This window comes from Micropterus salmoides, unplaced genomic scaffold (genome assembly GCF_014851395.1).
Source record: "Micropterus salmoides isolate LMB-PRFRI ecotype aquatic unplaced genomic scaffold, ASM1485139v1 Ms_hic_scaffold_5, whole genome shotgun sequence".
Classification (NCBI taxonomy): domain Eukaryota; kingdom Metazoa; phylum Chordata; class Actinopteri; order Centrarchiformes; family Centrarchidae; genus Micropterus; species Micropterus salmoides.
Window position 1 is genome coordinate 30,851,017 of NW_024044237.1, and position 13,276 is coordinate 30,864,292.

The 13,276-nt window shown below is 38.7% G+C and overlaps 1 protein-coding gene across 1 annotated transcript in view; it reads left to right on the forward strand.

Moving 5' to 3' along the window:
- Positions 1–186: 186 nt before the first annotated feature.
- spata5 (spermatogenesis associated 5) overlaps positions 187–13,276 on the forward strand; it is a 113,074-nt gene continuing 99,984 nt past the window's right edge. Inside the window, exons 1-10 of the mRNA XM_038699973.1 lie at positions 187–437; positions 1,581–1,705; positions 1,935–2,092; positions 3,044–3,102; positions 3,700–4,356; positions 4,493–4,622; positions 4,825–4,881; positions 5,418–5,541; positions 7,972–8,073; positions 8,400–8,553. Of these exons, the coding sequence (XP_038555901.1) occupies positions 263–437; positions 1,581–1,705; positions 1,935–2,092; positions 3,044–3,102; positions 3,700–4,356; positions 4,493–4,622; positions 4,825–4,881; positions 5,418–5,541; positions 7,972–8,073; positions 8,400–8,553 (1,741 nt within the window). The 5' untranslated portion in view covers positions 187–262. The remainder of the gene's footprint in view (positions 438–1,580; positions 1,706–1,934; positions 2,093–3,043; positions 3,103–3,699; positions 4,357–4,492; positions 4,623–4,824; positions 4,882–5,417; positions 5,542–7,971; positions 8,074–8,399; positions 8,554–13,276) is intronic.

The following is a 13,276-nucleotide window of genomic DNA, read 5'->3' on the forward strand; positions in this document are numbered from 1 at the left end:
GCTCTTAAAGTTAGCATTTCGCCAATCAAAACCAACCTTTTTTTAATCAGTTGTTAGTGGTATTTATGTTATCAAAACACCTTAAGAATGTTTTACAGTGCAATAAATAAAAAAGGATGTCGCCTGCAGTAAAATTTCTGTCAGATATGCGAGGGTTTACGGTAAAGGGAGGCGGGACTAAACTTTAACCAGGAAGTTTACAACACCGCTCCATGTTTACACATGTTGGCAAGTTCACGTGTAGAAGCTTTTCACTATTAAAATGTCTTCAAAGAAAAATAAAAGCAAATCGAAAAAAGCGAGTGACGGGGAGAGTTCACTCGTACTGAAGGAGGGCTCCAATGACTTCTCCAACCTGCAAACATCCGGCCACGAAGGAGGAAGCTGCAAAAGTTTAAACAGCAGCTCATTCACTGTCATCGATTTCATTGAAAAAGGTAACGTTAAGCACATAAACCTAAAAATGTAGTTCAGTCTTTGGCACATTGTTCAGTTTTAGCGTAACGTTATGCATTCAACGAATGAACCGATCTGCAGGTCCTTCATGCTCCGTGTTGATGTTTGATGCTGAAATGCTGTTGTGACTGTAACGTTACCTGTGCAGCTCCATCTGCATGCAACGACAGAGACACCTTCTTCATAGTTATGTCTCTTTACTCAGGCACATTGAATTTAAAATGACTGAGGCGAAAGTGGCTTTCAGCTCAGAGGCTATTTGCTGGTGTTCATCCACACAAATCACGTGAATGTCTTTTTAGGATGAAATTCTCATTTGTGTTACTTTTTTCTCCACCGCAGCTCAGAGGGGGCATTTTAAATACCAACAATATACCTGTATCTTTGGAATTTATTTGCTTGATTTGGTTACTTCAGACTACTGAATTAACACCTGCTGCACTTGAAAATGTATTTTTGCACAGAGAGAGGACTGTGGATTATGTCCGTTTGGAAATAATCTCTTAATTGCCAGTATTAACAGAAGGATGAGTTACAGCAAGTAATGCATGTATTAATATATACATGGACACCTGCCTGTGAATAAAAAGTATTATGTTTATGCGTCAGTGTTCCCACTGCTCATAGACAGCACTGTTTGACCAGTCCATTCAATAGCTAACTGGACAATAGTTTGACCTACACTTTAAATTTTCTTTTAAACCATTTACCCAAAATAGAGCACATTTCCAGTATGCTAACACCAATCAAATGCTCTCCATTATCAGAGCAGCTATTTAATTGGTTTGTAAAATTGGGAAAAGTTGACCTTGTAGAATTTAACATATAAAATCTTAATATTGCTATAGTTTGATCAACTCAGTAGTATATGAAGTAGTTAGACTGAGAACCACTTGGACAGGCTACAACTTTACAAAATTAATATTATTTTTTCAGATTTCATGTTCATTGATAATTTAATCAGGAACGTTCCTCAGAATTAATATTTGATACCAAAGAACGTTTACAGCAAACACTTTGATTTAAGTAAAGTCTGAATGTGGAGTGATTATTATTTTATTTTTTTACCATGTTACTTTTTTGTTACGATTTCACATCATATTTTTTTTTAATGTTCCTCCCAGCTGATGACAAAACACCCAAATGTTGCAGATCAACTTTAGCCCAACTGAGCCTCAACTCAATGAAGTCAGCCAGCGTATGCATTGGGAGACCAGTCCTACTGACGAGTCCCACGGGACAACAAGAGGTGTCGTCGTCTCTTTCTTCTTTTCTCTTCTCATCAGTATGGCTGTCAGATATTTAGTTATACTTTTATTTTAAAACTCCACTGACTAACGTATTTTTTTTTTGTGTTACTGTACTTGAACCTTTAGTTGATGGATGGTTCCTGTTCTCAGGATGCCACCTTCCTGACCTTCAGCTGCATGTAAATAATTTGCAGCTCTTAAACTTTGTTTATTTCTTCTGTCTTACAGGTGTGTTTAGGATGGCCGGTTGCCTCCTTTCCTGGTGGAAAAGTTGGCCTTCAGAAATGTGCTCAGAATAACCTCCGAGTGAAGTCAGGGGATGAGGTGATGCTGCACCCACTAACAGGACCTGTGCTTCAGGCTGAGGAGGTGGTTCTCTATAACAGGTAACCTTCATGTTCTCATTAACCAAAAGCCTAAAGGATATGTAATATACATACTATCATATCATATTCTCATTGTACCTCATATTATACTAAATTATATTTATTCTTCACTCAGCTAGTTTATTAGCCACACCTAGCTTATGCAGTCTAATACGACAACGCTGCAAAAAATCCTACCTTCATGAAGTTTATAATGTTGTTTTAAGCCGTTTTAGATTGATTAGGTTATTGATTATTATGTTGCAAGCTGTAAATGGTTGTGCAGTTGAATTTTATTGTGATATACTAAGAGGTGTTTCTAATATTTTCCATTTTTAATCAATGGTAGATTAAGACAAAGGTAGACTATATTTTTTAATTTAGTTTAGAAATAAAAATGCGCTATTAGTAAAATAAAATAAAAAAAAGTTTCTATAGAAATTTTATTCATGAATAGCTGCATATGAAATGTTAAATCCCCATACAAAAAGCTAATGAAGTGATATGTGATTAAGTCAATGTAATGATGTACTGCAGTGCAACAATAACTTTATACTGCTCACAAAGTTTGTGTATTTCAGGTCAAGACTACCATCTGCTGGTCATCCTCGTAACTGCAGCTGAAATGCCAAAATAGATTTTATTTATCCATTTTATGCGTTAATTTGTGATAATCTTTAACTATGGCATACATTTTTAATATTACTTGTTATAATACATATATATTTATTGTTGTTACTTACTTAGCTTAATCTTCTGTATTTTGCGAGCCTTCATGAATCTTTTCATATTTTATTCATTATAAGTCTATTTTATATGCAACTATGTGTTATGTTTTATGTGGTGCTACTCCTAGAATAGTCAGTAGGGCACTGTCCTGGTTAAACAAAGTTGTATGTTATGTATATCTTGTATATAATAGTTTAGAAAATGTGTGTAGTTGATTTTAACATCCATATAACTTTCATTCAGGTCAAAAGATGACACAGTTGAGACAGATGAGTTCAAGAACTTCTTTCTGAGGTCTCTGGGTAAGTCAGTCACTTCTTCACATTGTTGCATGTTTATTGGCACCTCAGTAGAAAGCACTTTTAGTAGAGTAAGGCTGGGAATCGTACAAAATGCAATATTAAACATAACTGGCTGTCACTGGTCATAATGAAGGTCACTTTGTAACCGAACAGGAAAATCCAAAGAAAAGTTTGAGTATGTAGCTTTTTAAATTTTTTATTTATTTAAGTTAACTGCTTTAAATTGGAAACGCGTTGCAGTCTTCTGATGGACTGAGAATAGAGAAATGTTTTTAGCGAATACAGAAGCTGATCTGGGGCATTTATGAATTATTTACAATAGTTTGCTCTGTATATACGTATTTATAGTAATATGAGGTCTTAAATGTGACAACAGTATGAGCTGCTGTTTTGGTATCTATTGTTCTGTCCTTCTGCAGTAAACATGAAGTAATGTTTCTCACCCATTACCCATACACCTCAGACTCTAAGACCTGTACATTAACCCTATTTGGCTGTGTCCTGGTTTTGAATTTCAGTTTATGTTCAGTGTTACTGTCCAGACCGCCCTGTTTGCTTTGGTGGAATAACCCTACTGGTTTGTCTGTCTTGTGCCAGTTGGGAACATCATTTTGCCTGGAAGTGTCATCTCCCTGTCCTACTTTGGCCGGTCATGCAGTTTCCGGGTTGAGACCATAAGAGGGGAGGACGGTGTCACCCTCCACAGACCAGCTCCTCCTCCAGGACTGGGCCCTGACACAGAAGAATCCTCCGTGATGAACTCGGTAGCGGACTCCACGTCAGCCGACCTCTCGCTGCAGCTCAGCTTGCTCACTGTGGATGACAACAATGCTGACGGGGCACCAAGCACATCTGGAGAGCCCGGGCCTACAGCCAGCACACCATGCCGACCAGCGCACATCCCTTCTCTCTCCTCACCCCCTGGTCCCTATACTCTTTCATACAACTCCCAGAATCCTCCTGTAGGATCAGCAGAGGATGCTGTCAGTCTGGAGGGCTCTGTTAGCGCAGAGCAAGCAGAGAAAATCCCCACAGCGCCCTCTGGTGGTGCACAAAGTAGTGACATCTTTTACTGTCTTTCCTGCTCCACTAAAGTCAGTTTCAGAGACAAAGCAGGACAGGAGCATCCGGATTCAGGAGCTCAAAGGTCAAAGGTCACATACAGTATGATTGGTGGGCTCAGCAGCCATTTGGATGTCATCAGAGAGACTATTGAGCTTCCTCTGAAACACCCAGAGCTGTTCTCCAAGTATGGTAGGTCACATAGCGCAATATAATTCCACATGCATGCATTACTTTAAAACCATTAATATGTAAGGTGATATAGATGTTTTTGTAAGTCAATACAAAAAAGTTGGTCAATAGCGATTAACATACATTTTCTATGCAGGGATCCCACCTCCCCGAGGAATACTTTTGTATGGTCCCCCTGGCACAGGAAAGACTATGATTGGACGAGCCATAGCCAATGAGATTGGAGCTCACATGACGGTGATCAATGGCCCAGAGATCATGAGCAAGTATGGTCATTTTGCCCCAAAATGAAAAAAATCTCCAGAATTTATATATATATATATGGGGGGATTTTATTCTCTATGAAGAAAAGTATTATAATGCACACTGCACTGCATGTGAACGGAAGCCATAATTACATGATACAGTAGATTAATTTATTTACTTACTATTTATATATGTATGATATGTTGTTTTATGTCTTTGCAGATTCTATGGTGAAACAGAAGCAAGGCTGAGACAGATATTCACTGAGGCATCTCAGAGGTAAACTTTATAGTTAATCCAGCTGACCATGCCCATAAATTCATCTTCGCCATGCTCCTAGTGTGGCACTCAAACTTCTTTATGTATATTCAAAACAGTGTTTTCTTTTTGTTGGCATCTATCTTTTAATGTGGTTATTGCTTATATTATATTTCTTGTATTTGTTTGTAATAAATGTCAGTTGTAAAATTATAATAATTTTGAAGCCATCATTCTAACAGTACAGAAAGGTCACATACTGAATGATTGGTGGGCTTACTTTTACTTATTCATAAGTAAAAGTAAAAAAAAAAAAAAAAGCTCATGTGCTCACAGTCTAAAATCAAACATCAGGCACATTTAATTGAACAAAACAAATGGAATTTGTTTTGTAATTTAACACTTTGTTCCTTAAAAATTATGTGAAAAAGGTTTTGCAGTATGTCATCAGCTTGTGATTTTGGTTCTTACTGTCTTGTTGGACCATTTTATAAACATCATGTGGAGTGTTGGTGTATAATGTTTTTTTTTTCTTCACATTTTCACCTGATTTGCAGACAACCTGCAATAATCTTTATTGATGAGCTGGATGCTTTGTGCCCAAAGCGAGAGGGAGCGCAGAATGAGGTGGAGAAACGAGTCGTTGCTTCTCTCCTGACTCTGATGGACGGGATCGGTTCAGTAAGGATCCTTTTTGTCTTTCTACCACAGTACATCTTAACAATTCTTAGGTTGAAATAATAGCCTTCACCCTAATCCACATTTGAGTTAGTAAATTATCTGTAAGCTAGGGCTGCAACTAACGAACATTTTCATTTTTGACAAATCTACCAATTATTTTCTTAATTAATCTTAATTTCAGTTTACTGTTAAAAACAAAACAAAGAAGACTAGAAAATATTCACATCTCACATCAATTTTCTTTGCAGTTTTTACTTTAAAATGTTTTAAATACTAAATTGATCATCAATATGATTACAGATGCATTTTCTGTAAGTCAGCTAATCGATAAATCAACTGTTTCCGCTCTGCTTTAAAGCTATACACTGGGTGATGATAGCTGCTTCTGTGTGTCCTTTTTTTTTTTTACTTGGCCAGCTCTTCGAGCGTGAAATAGACAGCTACATGTCTTTTCCTTATTCCATCAACCAACAGTGTTTTTGCATCAGTAGCATTATTACAAGGAGGTCTGCTTTACATTTGACCAACAAATGCTTGATCAGCATACACATGACTTAAGAATATGGCTTTCTGCCGCAGAACGTGGCTCTGTCAGGAAATGTCCTCATTGGAAATGCAGATTGTCATGCAGAAACCATCTATGCATGCTGGACGCCCTTCAGACACTGTGGGTTGTATCTCTGGGGTGTTGTTTGTCCTCTGAACGCTCTGTCAGTGCCTGATGAGAAAAAAGATGATTCCCCCCACACACACCCAATGGGAGCCTGGGAAACAAATCACCTAAGGTTGCCATGACCTGCCAATTTGGCATAACTGTATCAGCAAAGTACATCTCCATGTGCCCAGGCAGAAAAGAGCCCTCATTTGGATTGGTGATTTTACACACATACACAAACGGTCTGCGTGCTCCCTGGTCCTGTCTGTTTTCCAGACCAGATGATGGTCATCAGCACTGATTGGTTTGTGGAATGTAGAGAAAACACTTCCTGCTTCTCTGCATTCTTTCTCGCGCTATAATTTATTTGTGTTTCAATGCTCCCTGCGGTATTGAAAGGTGGAAAAAGAAAATTCTCATCTTGGAACCAGACTACCCCAAGAAACACAGGACAGTTTAGCATGAGACTGAGGTCAAATATTCTTTGAGGCTTTGTTTATGAAAACTAACTGGAAAGAGTTACAGATGCATGGTCAATTTAAATATAAGGCTGTTTTACTAGCTCTGAGGAAGTTGATATTGATGACTCAAAGCAACAATTTGCATGTAATTCCTAGTGTATATCTTTGCCAGCACAGCAGATTTGGCAGTGGTAGTTTAAAATGTACCAGTCCATCATCTGGTATTTTTACACTTTTGGTAGTTTTAAAAAGCAGTCCTGGAACTACCACAGCAGTGGGATTAACACTCTCCAACTTCAATAGTTTTCACTGGAAATTAACCTTCAACTTCAATGTGTTACCTGGAGTAACATTAGGTCTTCCTAAATATTGAAATATATGTAGACTACTTTCTTAAATTGTATAAATTTAGGGGCGTCCTCGTGGCCCAGTGGTAAAGACCACCAACCGTGTACAATGGTTGTATGTTGGTATCTCTTGGTTGGTATCTGTCACTGTCTGAAAAAGGCCCCAAAATATATTTTTATATATAATAATAACTTCTAGCACTGATATCACCTTACTAATGTGTAACCCCAACCAAGTTCATATAGTAGGCAGGCAAAAGGACTTGGCTTAAAGAGATGGCTTTCCCCCTTTCATTTTTTTGTTTTATAAATCTATTTTGTGCATGTAATGGGTTTCCAAAGTGAAAAAGCCCAAAGCCTGCCCCAAAGGGAGTTACCATTTCCCACAGAAAACACTGATCCTGAACTGCCTAAAACAGATCTTGCTCCAGTCTAGGTTGTGAAGCTGGTCCGGAAACATGTACAGCTGAACTGAAAGTGGTTACTAGCGAAAGCAGCCATTTTTTTAAAATCACACTACCTTGCTTGTCAGGACCTGCCCTACTCTGCTTCTGATGGCTAGTAGTCCTTAACTAGGCAATAAAGATCGGATAGTAGTGAGATGCCTCACTCGGTAGGTAAAACCAACACACAGGGTGGAACGAGGTGCTGCAGTAGTGTGCAATATGACAAAAATTGGTGCTTACCATGTAAACATATTCTGGTACAGACCCTAAATACAATTATGAACCTTAAAATGAGCACAATATGACCTCTTTAATGTCTTTATATAAAGTCACATGTTGATGCCTCACAAATGAATCCATTAGATACTGACTTTCAAGGAAAATACAATATGGATAAACACATTTACACACATTATTCTGTATACAGTTATGCTCATTCAGTTTGTTTAAAGCAGCAAAATAACATAAAACTGTATTACAGCATGACACTAGGATCTTTACACATTTTCCTGTCCTTTCAGGAGGGTCACTCAGGTCAGCTGTTGGTCCTTGGGGCCACAAACCGGCCTCATGCCCTCGACCCCGCCCTGCGCCGACCAGGACGATTTGACAAGGAACTAGAGGTGTGTATTTCCACACACTGTAAAGGAAGTTGGTGGTAAAAAGACTGTCTACCAGATATGTGTTCAGCTTATTCCTCTGTTATAACCCACCAACCATGTGTGCTCATTCATCACTCTCCTGTTTGCCTATTGTGAATCTTCATGGTAAAAAATATTAACATAGTGTTTAAAATGTCTGCTTTTGAGGACATTTGTTTGTTTGTATGATCACTGATAACAATGATAACACTGCTGGAAATCTTGCTTGTGGTTTGGTGTTCCTCAAGGTTCCTTCTAGGTTTCTTTGTGTCCTACAATCTATTGTTTTATTGATTTCATAATGGCAGGTGGGAGTTCCTGGTGCTGGCGAGCGTGCAGATATTTTGCAGAAGCAGCTGGGTTTTGTACCGTGCAGTGCCACCACCGAAGAGCTGACGCAGCTGGCCGACGCCGCCCATGGATACGTAGGAGCAGACCTTGCAGCTGTTTGCAAAGAAGCAGGCAAGTAAACACGTTCCTACTGTCAAAGAACTTTGGAATTTAAAAACACATGTTTCTTAGTGGTAGAAAAATGTCTTGGGATGGTGAGGGTGGGTACCTTGTGCTCGGTCTGTGAATATGGTCTGCAGTGTTTTTCACATATCTTCCCCTTCTCTTCTCTCTCTTCTGGGCTACATGATGTACAAAATGTCCCAGTAAGGAAACACACGTTTCTTGGGTTATTATAAGAATTTGTTGTTGAGTTTTGAACATCAAATGTTGCACAAAACATGGTTCATTCACATTTGAGATTGATAGATTTTGACAAATAGTGTTCCTAGAAATGCCACTGAAAACAAGAACATCCATAACTACTCAGTTATGTTACTCTTTATTTTGATTTCCTCTCTTTATTTCCCGAAACAATGTCATTTGGGAAACCAAAACAAAGTCGCACATGGCAGCTGACCAAAAACTGCACACCATCTTTTAGCAGTTTGGTTTGCCTCGTGGGCATCCAACCAGCAAACAAATAGCATCCGAACTACAGTTTTGTTATTGAGCTTTAGATACATTCAACCCCACCTCTCCTTGTAATACTTTGCCCAAAACACAATTCCTAGTGCCTTATTTCTTCCTAAATTAGTTTTTAACAATTATTTTTAGATGTTTTCGTGTCTGCTGCGCCTTTGAACACAGAGGGTCAACCATCTTTTGATATTTGCCAAAGAGGAAGTTGGGGGTTTCTGTGGTATTCAGATCCCATTGAGAGAAACCACTGAAACCACCACTTGTTGTGAAATTCCTTTGCCCACTCACCCCTAATGCCACAAACCAATCCACCTCACATCCAGAGGACAAGCATATTAGCTTATATACAGTGTGTGTGTATCTGAATGTGCTTGATTGTGGGAGTTTGTGTGATTACACGAGCACATGCACATTTGTTTTTCTGTGTGTGACCCCATATGCCTCCTGGGTGGTCCCTGTGCCTGGGGTATGTGGCGTATTGCATTTCCAGCTAAGGAGGGAGCTGGGCCTGCTGTGCGGAAGCACTCCGGCAAAGAGCGTGATTTACTGTCCGCAGAGGGCCAGACGTGACTGGCAGCATTTTCTGAAAAACCTCCTCACTCCCCGGAGGGAGACAACAACCTCCCCAACCCCGTTTGACTATGCTCACTTCCCCAAAAATCTCCAAACCCAAATCACTAGACAAACACAGGCCCTCCCAAGTACGCCACCGTAGAACTAACAGACACAGCATGCATTTAATGCTTCTTTCTGCCGGCTCATTCAATTTTGGAATAAAGTGCAAAAAAATGCCAACTGAGGTTGTTACAAATACAGTTGTAAGGTGGGAGTTGTGGGTCAAATCTCTTCACATCCACATGCAATTCCATTAGAGGTTACAATGAAATCTGGCTTTATGCAAAGGATGAATATCTATCTAGCAAATTAGCTAGCAGTCTAACATTTACCTATTTATCTTTCTATCTTTATATTTCTATCTAAGCTTTAGTGTTAATACATATGAAACAAATGACAAATGTATATCACTAAATAAAATGAAAAGGCATGTGAACAATGGTTTTAGAGATATCTTTTTTTAGGTAGCAAAGCTTGCCATATTAATGCAAATATGTAACTGCTAGCCATCACAAATTCAGTTAGCTAAGCAATAATGTGATTTTCAGCTATTTACTAGTCAGCACTTCACACGATAATATTTGCAATCATGGTGTTGTTTGATACACTGTATGTACGATAATGGTCAGGAAATTGAAAATAGTAGAATTAATATTCAACTCCATGTGTTAGCATTTTAGGAAAGCAGCGTTGAAGAGAGCGGTGAGAATGGACCTAAACGTTAAAGTTGTTTGCCTAAAGACGCTGAAGTGCTTCGTCGAACAGAGTTGGGTGATAATTGTAACACAACAAGCGACCCCTTTCACATACACATACTCATTTGATCCATTGTTTAGATACTGCAGGGAGTAAAACAAAGTTGGAATGTTGTAAACAGAGGTTTGACTGTGTGTTACTAACTTTGTATGTGTGTGTGCGTTTGTGTGAGTTTGAATGATTGGGTAAAGACCCCCCTTACCAAGCCCTCATACCACCACACATTGCTTGGATCTATAGAAAAAGACACATACAGCCACACAAAACACGCATACACACATGTACCCACAAGCTGATATCTGTTTTTTCCTTCTTTGCTTTCATTGAAAGGAACAAAAGCCAAAGAGGCAAAAAACACATCAAGTAGGAACTGCAGTTGTTTCCTTCTGCTGCTCAGGTAACAATGAGCTGCTGGGGGAACGTATGCTCCGACGCACTGCTTCCTGAAAACTAAAAAAGGGGGGATAAAGGTGACTGCTGAGACGGGCGAGGGTCACACATAAGATCCTTACCTTGCACAGCTGCAGGGATGCAGGCATGCTCACAAACACGCTTATGACTTTAAATTTAGATGCACGCACACACAAGAAGCATGTTGTGGTGGGGGGATTCACATCCTGCCTTTAGTACAATACCAACCTTCTTATAGATCAGAGACTATTTGAATCAATTCTTCATCTCTGGAGAAAGGCAGAGGGAAAGATGACCAAGGCCAAGTGGCTGTTTTCTGTGTATGCGTTTTTCTCTTAGCAAGCATGTTTGTGTGTGCATAAGAATGGATGGAAATCTTGATGTCATTAGGGGAGTTTTTGTTTGTCCAGTCTGAATTGTACCAAGTGCCAGAAACAACGTCTTGACGACAGATGTGTTATATAATCAGAACTTAATTACATTTGATCACGGATCAGCCAGGTTGAAATTGAATGTAATGCTAGAGCACACTCATACCAGATCTATTATTCTCTTTCATCGAGGTAATCTCAAATCCCTTTTAAGCCTCCACTGAGCACACAAATCATTATGAAAATCTGTACTTTACATCATGTGCACTGACCGAGTGGATCCAGGTTGAACATCGTGATCCCTTAATGAAAGATAGGATTTATAGACCCGTGGAGAAAAAACAGGAATTCCTCTTAGTATTAAGAAGGCACCATCATGTTTACATGTACATTTGCCGTAAAACTGAAAAACCAAAATTCCAATTTTCTGACAGATGAGGGATAAATTAAAGGAAAGGCCTCCACCTTTCAGAGGAGGTAATGCTCTTAAGTTATTGACAAGATTTGTAAAAAGTGAAAAATGAAATGCATTTGTGTAGTTGAAATGTTCTTCTAATTAACTACTTTGTTAATAATCTTGCGACCAAATGGAGGTGCCCAAACCTCAGCTTGAGAACCCATCTTCTAGATAACCTCAAAATGTAAGGTATTAAAGAATATTAAGTATTTTTGAATGGTCTGATAATGTTTGATGAAGGTATAGTTGCTGTAGATATATAATGTTTGCAGCAGAACAATGAAAAATTACAAATCAAAGTATCTCAAAACTCTATACTTTTATTCCTTTTATCATTGCTTCACTGCTCATCGCCACCGGACGAAAGGTCAGACCAACTGAAGCTGAACTGTAGTAACCCTAACTGAGGACCTCTAGTGGGCAAATCTTATATTGCTGGGGGGTAAACAAGCAGTGAATGTAATTTCAGCATGGAGGGCAGATAGACTGACTTCCATTCAGATTCACTGATCTGAATTCTAGCTAAGTGAAAAAGTTAAGCCACTCATGGTCTACTCAGCTATAGAGATTTAATGTGCTAGTATCGTCATTTCTTTACTTCTAAATTTATAATCCTGTCAGGATTTTATAACTACTCAAACTCTTCGCAGCAATTAAACTACATCTCTTTGTAGTTGTGGATGTTGACCTTTAATCAGACTCACTACTCACTAACTCTGTCTGTACTCTACTCTGTCTGTCTCAGATACTGTGTCTGGACATGGCTTCCATCACGGTTTCTTGCAGGTTGACAGATTTGTGTACACATTAAAATGATTTGCTGGACTGTGTTAGTCACAGCAGAAAAATGTACAGCCTGCACACCAGTAACTCTATTTATAAATATTTTTCTGACAGTGTTTCTGTTGTATCTGATGTAGCTCCTCGTCACGTCATGCTGACTTTATGTCAGACGTGTGTCAGCACGCACGCTATTACTGGATAGGCACACACAGATAGAACCATTGTAGAAGTCCCATGTTTTATTGCTTGTTAGCTGCAGAACTGCTGCACCACTGCTCCACGTCCATTGTCATAGTCTTCTCAAATCCTGCCATCTTTCAGCTCTTAAAAGGTGCAAAGAAAGTTTGATATTTGGTAAAATTCAAATAAATTGTTACAAAATTTTATGTAATATTATATTTTATGTCATTTAAAGTTGAGTTTACTTTATTGTTTAGGGTGTTTTATATGCATTTTACCTTATCCAAATTGAGAAAAGGTTCTAAAGCACTCTGAGAGAAATTTTTGATTCTGGGATATATAAATTAAACTAACTTGAGTTAATCCAGAGTGGACTGTCTAATGCAGATTTACAAAGCCAATTGATTGAGACTTTTCACGACCAAGGAAATCCTAGTGCAGTAATACAGCAGTGTAATGAGAAAGAAGCCTAGATGAAGGTAACTCGCTAAAAAGAAAAAAAGCAGACGCAGAGACGTTGTGTGTATTAGAACAGTGGTTCCCAAACTGGGAATCCCAAGATAAATTTGAGGTTGTTAAAGTGATTTATTCCCCTAATATTTCCTTTTTTTTTTTTTTTTTTTACTACTGGATACTTTCA